Source organism: Artibeus jamaicensis, unplaced genomic scaffold (assembly GCF_021234435.1).
Source record: "Artibeus jamaicensis isolate MK-2021 breed Jamaican fruit bat unplaced genomic scaffold, CSHL_Jam_final contig_519, whole genome shotgun sequence".
In the NCBI taxonomy this organism is placed as follows: Eukaryota; Metazoa; Chordata; class Mammalia; order Chiroptera; family Phyllostomidae; genus Artibeus; species Artibeus jamaicensis.
In genome coordinates, this window is record NW_026521871.1 from 47,905,005 (window position 1) to 47,917,296 (window position 12,292).

General features: G+C 52.9%; 1 protein-coding gene across 2 annotated transcripts in view; it reads left to right on the top strand.

Moving 5' to 3' along the window:
- Positions 1-12,292, top strand: part of ITGA9 (integrin subunit alpha 9) — a 311,106-nt gene that overhangs the window by 246,097 nt on the left and 52,717 nt on the right. For both annotated transcript variants that reach the window (XM_037148217.2, XM_037148216.2), the window contains exons 19-21: positions 1,908-1,994; positions 5,499-5,578; positions 11,284-11,373. In XM_037148217.2, the coding sequence (XP_037004112.2) occupies positions 1,908-1,994; positions 5,499-5,578; positions 11,284-11,373 (257 nt within the window). The remainder of the gene's footprint in view (positions 1-1,907; positions 1,995-5,498; positions 5,579-11,283; positions 11,374-12,292) is intronic.

Here is a 12,292-nt window from a genome sequence, read left to right on the forward strand (position 1 = left end):
ACCATGGGAACGGCTTACACAAAGGTGTGGAAATGACACCACGAAAGAGTGTTTGTGCAATAGACATGCATATGCTTCATGGGGGAGGGGGACGACATCAGAGAACATGGGCCACAATGGACAACAGCTTCGGGATTTTATGCTTTATTCTGTTTGCACATTTTAAGAAGGTTCCTCAAGCAGCCTTAGGGTGGACCAAAGAAAGGAAGTCTCAGAGCAGGGGCTCCCCAACATTATACAGTGAAACCGCTTACTTTCCCCCTTCCCATTCATTCCTTCCCATTCATCCCTTCCCATTCATTGAAAGTGCTTTTCCCATGCCCCACAATCTCTGAATCTATTCAGTTGTCTACTCAGAGATGACTGGGGGGGGGAGCCCAGGAATCTGTGTGTTTCAAGATGCTCCCAAACTGATTCTAATGCCAGGGGTCCCAAGTCCACGTGAGGCATGCTGGCCAAGGTCACGACCAATTAGAAATTTTATAATCAACAAGATTGTTTTCTCGGAGCTTGGATGCTAAAAAGATAAACTAGAGTTTCCTTTTCTATTTATATATCTCCTGGTTTTGTTTGTTTGTTTCCTTGAATTTTGGAGGGATTTTTGTCATTTTTGCTATTTTTTAAATAAAGTTTTATTGATACTTAAGCAGAACAAAGCACGCACATCATGAAGTATCCCATGCATTGAATTTTTATGACGATCACACCCAAAAATATTCCCAGCACTCAGGGAACCCCTTCCACTTTCTGTCTCTCCCTGGTCGCCCTTGTAGCTTCTGGTGCCATGGGTTAGTTACCTTTTATTGTTTGTACTTTTTGTGTGTTCGATAATGTTCATAATATACTAGTGTAGGTGTGTCATAGTAAATGCTTGCATTTTTTCTCCCTGACTGGACACAACAGAAAGCTTCCATTTGACTCGTCTACAGGACTAGAACCGTTGGTCTGAGCTGAGACGTGGGTCTTGGGAATTGGAGCAGGAAGCCCGGGCAGCATTTCAGAGGCAGATCCACACGAACTGGTTCCTTTGGGTCGCCATTGTGTGGAACAGGGAAGGAGACAGGATGTAGAGTCAGCCAAGAATGGCCTTGGGGAAGTCACGCCGCCTCACCAAACTTCGGCTTCCAGGGACACTCAGCGAGTGCGAGCTCTGGCCTGTGCCTCTCCTTCTCCGAGATCGGGAGGCATGCTGGCTCCCCTTGGAAGTCTCGATTTGCTTCAATGCCGTGGAGAAGCCATGGGGGTTATCAAGAGCCTCCTTGACCTTGACCTTGGCTATACACCTCGTGTCCCATGGAAAGACAGCAGCTCCCTGTGCCCCTGTCCTTGTTCTCTTGTGCCACTGAACGTAGAGTCTGGAGTAGGCCAGCTACACTGGGAAACCTCACTGTGCCCTTGACCCACCCCCAACCCTGGGAGGCTTGCTGGGGAATTCAGTCCCCCTCGCTTCTTTAGGCTGTGGAAAGAATCCTTGTATTTTCATTGGTGTGATTTTCTTAGAGTTTGACTTTGCTACACCAGCAAGGTCTTGAAAGGCAGGATTAGGGTGTTGGCTTAGGAGCCGGGGGCCAGAAAGATGACTTGGTTGCTCACCTGTGGCTGAGTCCAGGTTACCGGGAGGGCACGGGGTTCAGGGCCCAGGTGTTAGTTAACAGTCGGGAGTGGTTTTGTCCTCTGCACCTGTCTCCCAGGGAACCCATGGGAAGGGTGGGCAGCCAGAGGGGTCTGGGACTTGGCCTGGTCAGAGACTCCTCACCGCACCACGGCCCACAGCGGCTGCTCTCCGAGCACTGCCCTAAAGATAGACCGGGTCTGCTGACGTCCCAGTCCGCCCCCAGGGGCCACTTCCACGCATCTGTCTTCCTGGGGCCGGCCCATCTGTAGGCACTTTTTTCTCTCCCTTTCAGGAGGAAATGGGCATTTCCTGTGAACTGCTGGAATCGGACTTCCTCAAGTGCAGTGTGGGATTTCCTTTCATGAGGTCCAAGTCGAAGGTAAGGGGCAGGGATGGGGCACTTCCTCGGGAGCGGCCCCCCAGACCTTCCTGCCAGCCTCTGGCTCCACCAGCTGCCTCCCCTGAGGTTTCCTTCCACAGGACCTGGGGTGGCCACGCCGGGTCCGGCCACACTCGGGCCCACGGCAGTCTGCTCCGAGTCTACTCCAGAGGGGCCGTAGTCACGCAGACCTTGTCTTTGAGCCACATGAGGTGTCCCAAATGTGAGAGATGCAACATGGCCTTAGCACTGGGGCAAGTAGCATCTGGTTGACCTTCTAGAAATGTTTTTTCCTGGGACATTGGTGCCACTTTAAGACCCGAGACTACACAGGAGAAGGTGCAGGTGGTCTGGGCTAGGGACCTACAGTCCTGACTCCCCTGGGCACTCACGATTTTCTTGAGAGATGTCTTAAAATTCTTAAAAGGTAAGTAATTATATTGTACTTTATTTTTTAAGTAAAAGAAATCAGTCACTTTGATATCTATAAGGAGCCCCAAGTTTTCTAAGCCGAAACAATAATGTGGCCCAACATAGTCAGACATTCATGGAGCATTCTAGCATATGCCATCATGGTGAGGTGATGCAAAGATATGTAAAAATGTGATTTTGGGAGGCAAAACTAGAATCTGAAAGACCAGGTCTGCCTTATGAAATGTCCTGACCCGTGTGCCTCAGTTGGTTGGGCGTCATCCTGCAAAGCGAGAGGTTACCAGTTCGATTCCTGGTCAGGGCACATGCCTGTGCAGGTTCTGTCCCCAGCTGGGGCCCATACAGGAGGCCGCTGATTGATCTTCCTCCCCCATCGATGTTTCTCTCCCTCCCTCTCTTCCCCTCTCTCCAAAAATAAAGAAATAAAATCTTTTTTTAAAAAAGAAAAAGAAACGGAAACTGTTTTCCCTGCTGTGATTTGAAGGAAGTTCACACTCCTTCGTCTACCTTCTCTGCCCCCCTAGAATAAATGAAAGCTCCGCCCCCCTCTCCCGCCTGTCAGAGAACCGGATCACTTTCATCTCAGTGGCTTTTTGGTCCCAGCGCGTGGTAGCTGTTTTATATATAAACCAATTTTGAGAATGTTCTCGTGAGAAAGATGATTTGCTCATTTCTTAAAAATCACTCGCACCCGTCAGCCTCACTGAATGCACCTGCTCCAAGCGACTGTGGCCCCTACGTCCGTGATTCCTGAGCCTCTTCCTGGGTCTCTCTCTCGTCTGCCCGCGTTCTCAGGAGAAGGGAAACCTCAGGGCGGCTGCCCATAGAAAAGGACCCCAAGCCCCGTTAGACTCCGGTTAGGGTGAGGAGAAAGGAGGAAGAGCCTGGCCTCGGACATCCTTGCCTGGCGTAGCACAGGTGGCACACCACACACAAATTTCATTGGAATCTGTTGAGCAACAAAAAAACAGACTGAACTGAGTTTTACAGTTGCCGTCTCATTATAAAATTCAGTGTACATCCCAGATCAGACCTAAGGTGGGTCCTAATAGTTTTAGTCTGAAGTTTATTTTAAAGGGAGAATTTATACCACTGTCACAGACAGACCCAGGCTCCCTTGCCGTACAGAGAAGGTAGTCGTAAAAATGAATCAATGAAAACAAAGCAGTGTTGGAATTTGGGGTATCACATTTCATCAGAATCCGTTAACTTTCAAAGTAGTCACAGAGCCAAAAGAAGTATGAATGTTGGAATATTGAATTTTTTCTCCCAACTGGTAATGCAGCGACCTCCCTACCACATACAGAGGTTAAGGCTTGTAGCAGGAGTAACCCTGGAGACAGGGGGGTTTAGGGGGACATTCCCTGGAGAAAGCCCAGGAAGTGACCCGGTTAGGAACAGGGGCTCCCTCTAGTCACAGCCTGGCCGGCCCTCCCCTGTCCCTCGGACCCTGTGTGTCACTGGGCTCCAGACCGTGTGCTGAGCCACCTGTCCACCCTGCTGGCTCTCTCGGGTCAGCCGTGTGCGTGTCTGACCTCCCAGGCTTCCACCCCCGATTTTGGCGTCTTGCCCAAATCCTCTGCTTCTCACCTCATCTCGATCTGCAGTGTGTGTAATGCAGATCTCCGGCCTGTTCTGACTCTCTGCTGGGACAGGACCCGTGACTTTCCTTCCTTTGTCTCTTCTAGCTTTACTTCCTGTCCTGTCTCCGTGCCCCTCCCTCCCAGCCCCACGGCAACAGAAATTCTGTGCAGAAAGGGAAGCTCGGTGGCCACTGTAGACGATGGGCCGGTGTGACGGTCTGGTGTTCGTACCTGCAGGCAGCATTCGGTTCAGTAGATTCCAGTCTTTGGAAGTTAGACCATGGCCTAGAACTGGTCATAAAGGGACCCCAGTGTTTAGGTATTAAATAAGTCATAGGCTCTCAGAGCTTGACGGAATTTAAGAATTGTTTTGTCCACCCTCTTCTGTTTTTTGTTCATCTTCACCCAAGGACATGCTTAGGGGAAGGGGTAGAGAGAGACATCAGTGTAAGAGAGAAACATCTACAGTTGCCTCCCGTACATGCTCCAACCAGGGGCCGAACCTACAACCTAGGCATGTGCCCTGACCAGGAATCGATCCCATGACCTTTTGCTTTATGGGATGATGCCCCACCAACGGGGCCACCCAGCCAGGGCCTCTTCCTTTTATTAAAATGCAGACAAATTCAGTGTCTTGGTGAAGATCACATAGTCACTGTGTGGTAGAGTCTGGTTCTAAAACCCCCGCCAAGGGCTCCTCCCCCACTCCCACGCACGCCCGATGTCTGGGGGGTGAAACACATTTGCTGAGGGTGGCGTTTCCCAGACCACAGGAGGCTCACCACCACAGGTACCTGAGATGATTGTGGATGATATATGGCCTCAGCACTGGACAGCAGTGGTTCCTACAGTGGGAGAAGCCTTCCCTTTTCAACGCTCTTTCAGTGCTGAGCGCACGCAGATAAGGTCTGTGCTGGGGTTAGCATGTCTTCGCCACCTCCCCATCGCTGGTTAATCCCTCTCACCCCAAGGGAGCAGACCTCAGGCCCAGAGCCTCCAGCAGGCTGCAGAATTCAGCCTTGCTTTGCTTCCATTGTACTTATTTTTGTCACTCCCTTCTTTTTGTGGCAAGGGATCCTGGAGTCCCAGCTGTGAGAGTGGCATACATTTCCCTTTAAAATGGTCTTTCAGCACAAAGAACAAGGCAATAAAAATATGAAGTACGCGTCACAGGTGATACGGTATGCCAATGGGGCAAACAGTTGGGAAGCTGGCAAGTGAGTGAAACTGAGAAAGTCCTGCTTTAAGAGACAAGCGTGTCCCTTCCTGAAGAGCCTCAGCCATTGAGGGGGACAGAGTGCCTCTTGGTGGGGTGGGCAGCTTTTCCCTCAAAGCAGTGTCTCCAGCCTGGTGAGCACAAGGATACATGTGCAGGTAAAGCCGGCCATGCAAATGCATTTCCAGAAGTCATAAACTGGGGAAGATCATCGCCAGCTGTTTAATTTGGAGTCCCTGCTGATGCCAACGTCACTTTCTTTTTGCCCCCCAGTATGAATTCAGCGTGATCTTTGATACAAGCCATTTGTCTGGGGAAGAGGAAGTTCTGAGCTTCATCATTACTGCTCAGAGGTAAGAGGGATTTCAGCTTTTCTTCCCCAAACATAAAGTATTGATGGAATCTGGAGACACACCCCAGTCACGCTTTGACGATGCCCAGGAGGCTGAGGAAATCGAAGTGACAAAGCCCCAGGGCGCTGGGTGGGATCAGATCTCTCAGGGGTGGTGCTCGTCTGCTTCTGCTTGCACCGCTACCCTGTCTCCCTTTCCCTGTCCTTGGAGGGCATCTGGGACAGTTCGTGCATTCTTGGGTCACTGTTGGGTGATGCAAAGTCCTCCGTTCACCACGCGTCTCCAAACAAGTTCACAAATCTGTAGGTAAAGGGTCCGAGGAAACCCTGCCTGGGGAAGTGATCGCAGTTGCAGCTGTACTGGCCTGCTCCTCGTTCCCTGAGAGCACTGTCTGAGCCCAGGGTTCACAGCGGGGATGTGGAGGAGAGAGGTCTAGGTGAACAGGTGCGGTGGTAAGCACTCACGGGGCCATGCAGGTATTCAGAGCTGACTCTTACCCTTTGGGGAAGGGAAAACCGTTTCCAACCTCAGCTTTTAGGCAGCCAGAGACACCTTCAGCTTCTGCTACTGAGACCATACCTTCGGCACAGGACCAAAGGGGACCCCACACTGCCGTTCCCCATGTAGCTCCCATTCAACTGTCTTTGCCCAGGCTCTGGAAATGTAGGTGACTCTTGGGCGGTCACCTCTCTTTCACTCCACCATCAGAGGGGAAGCCAGCAGCCCAGCCCCCTTACATTTCCTGGGCAGGAACCACACTGCTTGATCGAGGTCCCTGACACTTGATTTGAAAGGCAGATACCCTCCCCACCATTGCAAACGGTCGTCTCCAAAAACTGTCTGCAGAAATCTGCCTTTCCTGAGTCCATTTGGTCCTTGACGTCATATCTTGCATCTTTGCTGCCAGAGGTAGTAAATCCTGGTCTCAGGTTTTTCTCTGAATTTTGGCCTCTGTGATGCCTCAGCCCCAGGGATTCTTGAATTTTCATAAAAACACCAACTGCCCACAGAGTAGACGAGGATGCTTCGCACATCCTGAATCTTTCAGTCTTGTCCACAGTCTCACTAGTGGCTTTGCCTTCGGGACCTTGGTCTCCATCCTTACAGCTGGGCACCTGGGAAGCCCAGCTGAGGGCCCCACAGACGTAACCCAGCAGTGGACAGCGGCAGGACTCGCGGGGTGCAGGTGCAAGCAGGCTCGATTTTCACCTCCCACTACCCTTGAATCTTATTTCCATTTAAGGCCTTCCTCCATCCCAACACTATTTAAAACCCACAGAATTAAGATGATTTCCCCCCCTGGGAATGACTGTGAAGGTGGAGGCACACATTGTCAGGGCCCCTCAGCCCACAGCCACTATAGCATCTGCTTGGTTTAATGCTGCTCTCTGCACTTGTCAGCATTACCTCTAATAGTCTGGAGAAAATTCTCTCCTAACAGTAGGAGCAGCAGGCCTCAGTGGGTTTCCGACCTTCTTTGCCATGTGTTGTGTTCGACTTGTCCTACAAAGCTAACAACTTGCCAGCTGCTCAGGCACAGGACCAAAGGGGACCCCACACTGCCGTTCCCCATGTAGCTCCCATTCAACTGTCTTTGCCCAGGCTCTGGAAATGTAGGTGACTCTTGGGCGGTCACCTCTCTTTCACTCCACCATCAGAGGGGAAGCCAGCAGCCCAGCCCCCTTACATTTCCTGGGCAGGAACCACACTTTGTTCAGTGCTAGCCAGTCCTAATGTGCATCAATGCCAAGTGCATCCTATATGTGCTCTAGGACCTACAGAATAGATGTAACTAGTAACAGCAGTGAACGGTAAAGTGTAGCCCAGCAATCCCAGAGCCCCCGTGCAACCTTCCAGCACAGCGTGGCTCCCATTGCCTGGATAGGGAGAGCCTTTCAACACAGACTGTGGTCGCTGGGCTTGTCAACTTCAAAACTGTACAAGGCTTTGTTCTTTTTAATTTACACTCTTTTCAAGATCACACGATTCACGTTCATGTAAAATGCAACTGTGGTGTAATACAAACATGTGAGACACACAGAAAGGGTAGACTTCGTTCTGACTGCTAGAGTGCAAGAGGGCTTCACTGGGGAGGTGGCATTCAAACAGTCATCTGTCTTCAGGGTGAAGAAACATAGGCACAGTAGTGACAATGGGCATGGGACATCCTGCTGTGTCACACCCACAGGGTGGCGGGCAATGGAGTGAATGGGGCATCGAGGGCCATCTCAGAGGCAGGGTGGGGAACAAGCCAGGGCAGTGGGAGATGGGCTGGCAGGGGAGCCTGGGCTGGACCATGAGGGCCCACATAGGCTCAGAAAGTCTGAACTACGTTCCGAAAGCAGTGGGGAGCCACGGAATGTTCTTGAAGAGGGGAGTGATGCAATGCAACAGTTTGCCAGCAGAGCATAAGATTGTCAAATTTAACAAAGGGAGGCAGGCGTCCATTGAAACGTGAAAATTCTCGTTCTTCTGCTGTTTCTTGGATCCACTGAAGACTCACCAGTGTTGGGCAGATCTATCGACATGACCTCTGGGTCCCTCAGCCCCTGGGGCAGCCAGTATTCCTGGGAAGGAACATGTGAGCAGAAAATAGGACACGGAGGAGACCTCCCTTGTCCAAAGGAGGAAGCGCCACCTGCCTCCCCACCCCACTCACGGCCAATCAGAGGTGTAGAAGGAGGGCTGACCAACACACAACGGAGGGAGCTTCATCTTTTAGAACGACACGTCCGTAGCCCAGTGGCGCGCTGGCCTGAGGTGTCCAGTGGAATCCACTGGGGAGCTTTAAACACTACCAAGGCCCAGCCCCCCCCCCAAGAGATGTGATCGAATGTCTGGGGTGAGATCTGGGCCTTGGGAGTTCTAAAAAGGCTCGTTAAGTGATGGTCATGGGCAGCCACAGCAGAGAACCACTGTCTGTAGCCCCTTACTCTATACCGGACTTATTTTCGATCAGCAAACGTCCACTAAGCATCTGCTGTTTACCAGATACAATGCAAGACACGTAGGAAAAATGCTAATGACTTACTAAATTCAAGAAAATCTCCTTCTAGGTGCTGGCCAGGTAGTTCAGTTGGTTAGAGCGTTATTCCACTACATCAAGTTTGTAGGTTTGATTCCCAGTCAGGGCACATGAACCAGCGAATGCATCAATACGTGGAACATCAAAGCGAGGCTTCTCTCCCTCCTCCTTCCCTCCTTTCATCTCTGTCTCTCAAATCAATAAATAGAAAACATTTTAAAGAACATTTCCTTCTATACATTACTATTGCCACATAGCGTCAGGGAAAACAGGATTCGTAGCGCAACTATTAAATAGCAGCTCTTCTAGTTCTTTGGATGCAGGCGTTAAGGGAGTTGTATTATCTGTTGAGTGCACAGCAGTTTTCAGGCGCTGATTTCTTCCCCAACTTTGGTGAAAATCCGGATTTACTCCCCTGGAGGGCACCCACAGCCCTGGACTTCCTGCTGTGAGGGAAAGATCCTCAAAGCTCCTTATCTTGAAAGCTAGCAACCCTGCCTTCCTTCCCGTCACCACCCTTTGAAGAGCTCTTGCCCAGTGTGGATTTAGGAGCTCGTCACGTTGAGAGTAAACAGCCCCTCAAGAGCCCCCCTCTCAGCAGCCCGGCTTCGCCGACCTCGTGAACGCATCGCAAGTCACGCGCTTGCAGAGTGACTGGGAGCCTTTTGATGTCTGGCCTCTTTATCTCAGCTTTTCAACTTAGCTCCGTCTGGAACAGTCATCTGATGACAGATGACACTGTTGGGCCTGAGCTGCCAGCGGCCACAGGTGGCTGGACAAAGGGCAGGGCAAGGGGTGTTGCTTCCATCAGGAACTAGTTCCAGTTGCGCAGACCAGGCAGGACGCTCCATGGGGAAGGGCGCTGGCCTGGGGTCCTCTCCATCCACACGGAACTCCTCTCCCGTCTGCTGGTAGCAGTGGTGCTCCGGCTTTCACTGCCCCCCTGGGAAGGGAGGGCAAGGAAGCCAGGCCGGGTGGGCACTTGATCCTGCTGCCTCTGCAAACTGGCTGCCCTCTGAGTGATGGGTGTCACCCCACATGCGGAAGGCAGATGAGGAGCAGGGGCCAGAGTCACAGAGTGCCATTGTTTCAGAACAATAGGAGAGAAGGAGAGGGGATGTGAGCGCTATTTAAGTATTGTCACATTCAGCAGTTGCAGGGTGAGAGAGGAAGAGTCGGGAAGAGGGAGGGCAGGGGGCAGGCTGAGCGGGCAGGTAGGAACTCTGCACGTGGGCGGGGAATGGTGAGAGGGGAGTGATGACGATGAGCTGTGCCTGCACCTCAGCGAGTCCCGGAGACTCTCATATTCCACCCTGGAGGGTGAACTTGGCTTTCTGCTGGGACCCCGTGGTCATGCTGTGTGATGGAACCAACTGCAAACAAACCCAGGTGCAGTGACGTGCACCCAACCACCCTGCCTTTTGCCACAGCAGTTGCCTCCCTGGAACAACAGTCACAGTTCATATTTGAAATTTAATCAGATAGTAAAGGAAAACTGGGTCTTCTCCCTCCTCTTCCTCCTCCTCTGTTCTTCTTTTCTCCTCTCCCCTCTTCCCATCTCTCACCCCAGCCCCCAGATCTAGGGAAGATTCCCCCAGGAGAGGGAATCACAGAGGAAAAGTCCTGCTTTGGGAGTCGGACTGACCTGGCTTGTTCTGGGTCCTGGGGGCCAGCGACCTAATCCATCTGAGCTGCTCCTTGCTTGTCTGAGGTGGGTAACCCCTCCCTCCTGGGGTCATCCTGAGGACCAGGGCAGTCATGCTGTGAAATGTGCCTGTCACATAGCAGCCACTCAACAGCCTCCAGCTCCCTTGCTTTGTCCTTCCAGGATGACCTCCCAAGAATCCCAGTCCTGTGCTTTCTCGCCCCAAAGAGGATGCCTATATATGGGCATACTGCAGCCAAAGTGCATGGCCGGAGTTCCCGTGTTATTTGTGGTGACAGGGTCAGCCAGGGCCTCTCTCCTGAGCCTGCCTGTCCCTGGAGGGTGGGTGAGGCCTCCAGATGGGAAATAGCTGTGGAGTCCAGCAGCAGGTTCCTTCCCGGCTGCAGCGCCCCAGCCTTGCTGGGTCCATTATTCACAGTGCAAGTGCTTGTAGAAGCAGCCCATGCTGGCAGTGCCCATCCACACACAGCCCTTGGCATCGCCTTCCCCACGCGCAGCTCCCAGCTCCTGCCACTGCCCACGAGGCGTTCTGTGTGCGGAGCCCACTGCCCCGAGTGCCTGCGTGTGTGGGGCAGGGGCCAGGGAGTTAGTGCGCCCCCGCCTTGCCCAGCAGCAGCACTCAGGAGCCAGTGGACGAAGGCCCAGCTCCTGTGCCCGGAGTTGGGAAGACTGCCTCTCAGCGTCCCTGAGCCTGGTGCCCACAGCCCTAACCTCCCGGATCACATGCTTTCATGGTCTTCCTCCCCTTTCCTGGGTCCCTTCTCTCCTCCCGACTGGTATTTCCTGGGGTCAGCTCTCCAGGACTCTACTCACACTCACATCTTTGTGACGGGAACACAACTGAGACAGTTGCATGCCCACCGTGACTCTGCCAGGGACCTCCAGAATAGAGGATAGACAAGGTGCCCAGCCAGCCCTGGGGGGATGTAGGTCGAGCTGTAAGACGGAGCACAGGAGGCTGCAGCCGCCCGTGACCTGGTGCTGACCAGCATTCCCTCCCCTCTTCCCACACAGCGGCAACGTGGAGCGTGCAGGGTCCCTGCATGACAACAGCCTCACGCTGGTGGTGCCACTGATGCACGAAGTGGACACGTCCATCACTGGGTGAGTGGCCCAGGCTGGGGTTGCCAGAACACAGAGGTGCCCCGCAGGGGACAGGTGGTGCCTTTCCTGAATTTGCACGTGTAGCCTGGACTCTTCCCAGCTCTGAAATGCAGGGACAGCCTTAGCAGCAGTGACTTGCACTCTCCTCCCTCCTGATTTTCTCCTCTTTCCCCGCCACCGACCCACCTGGTGGGAAACACAAGAAGTGTGATGACAAGTTGAAGCCCCTTAATCTCGTTGCACATTCTGTACACCTTTATGTGCATGTTTTCCCAGCACCCTCCCTGCCAGAGTGCCAGATGGTAGCAGGTAGCGAGATTCCTGGGCTTAAAATCTCAGCCAGAGGCTGCTGGGCCAGAGGTCACAGCTGGAGGGGTCCTGGTGCTCTGGGTGGCTCGCAGTTGGCACCAGCTTTGTGTGGCTCTGTTAACCCTTTACACAGAGCCGGCAGCGTCTCTGCCCAGTGTCAGTGCCAGTCTGCAGCAGGCAGGGAACCACCAGGCCAGGCCCACTGCCTGCCGGGTAAAGTCCAGTCCCCGAGGTGCTGCTGGCATTGTTGGAAAGCGGGGCTGCAGACCCAAATCAACGCGGTGGTTTTCAGCCCAAGCCCCTGCCTGGAAACCTGAGAGCTCAGTTCCTGCTTCCGGCGTCAGAAGACCGAGCACGCCCCTCTCGCAGAGTGGGAACAGGCTTTGCTCACTCTGTTTAGATAAAATGAGGATCCATTGAACCCTTGCTCCAGATGCAAGCTGAGCTTTCTGGAGTTTCTCATTTTTCAGTTTTCGAGAGCTCTGGGCCCTGGCCTTGGCTCGAGGTAGAGATGCTAATACGTCACAGAAGGGGCCCTGGCAGTTATCGCCAGTGCCCTGCGGGGTGCCGGGAATCAGGCCTGCACACTCAGCATTCTTCGTCATGGTCT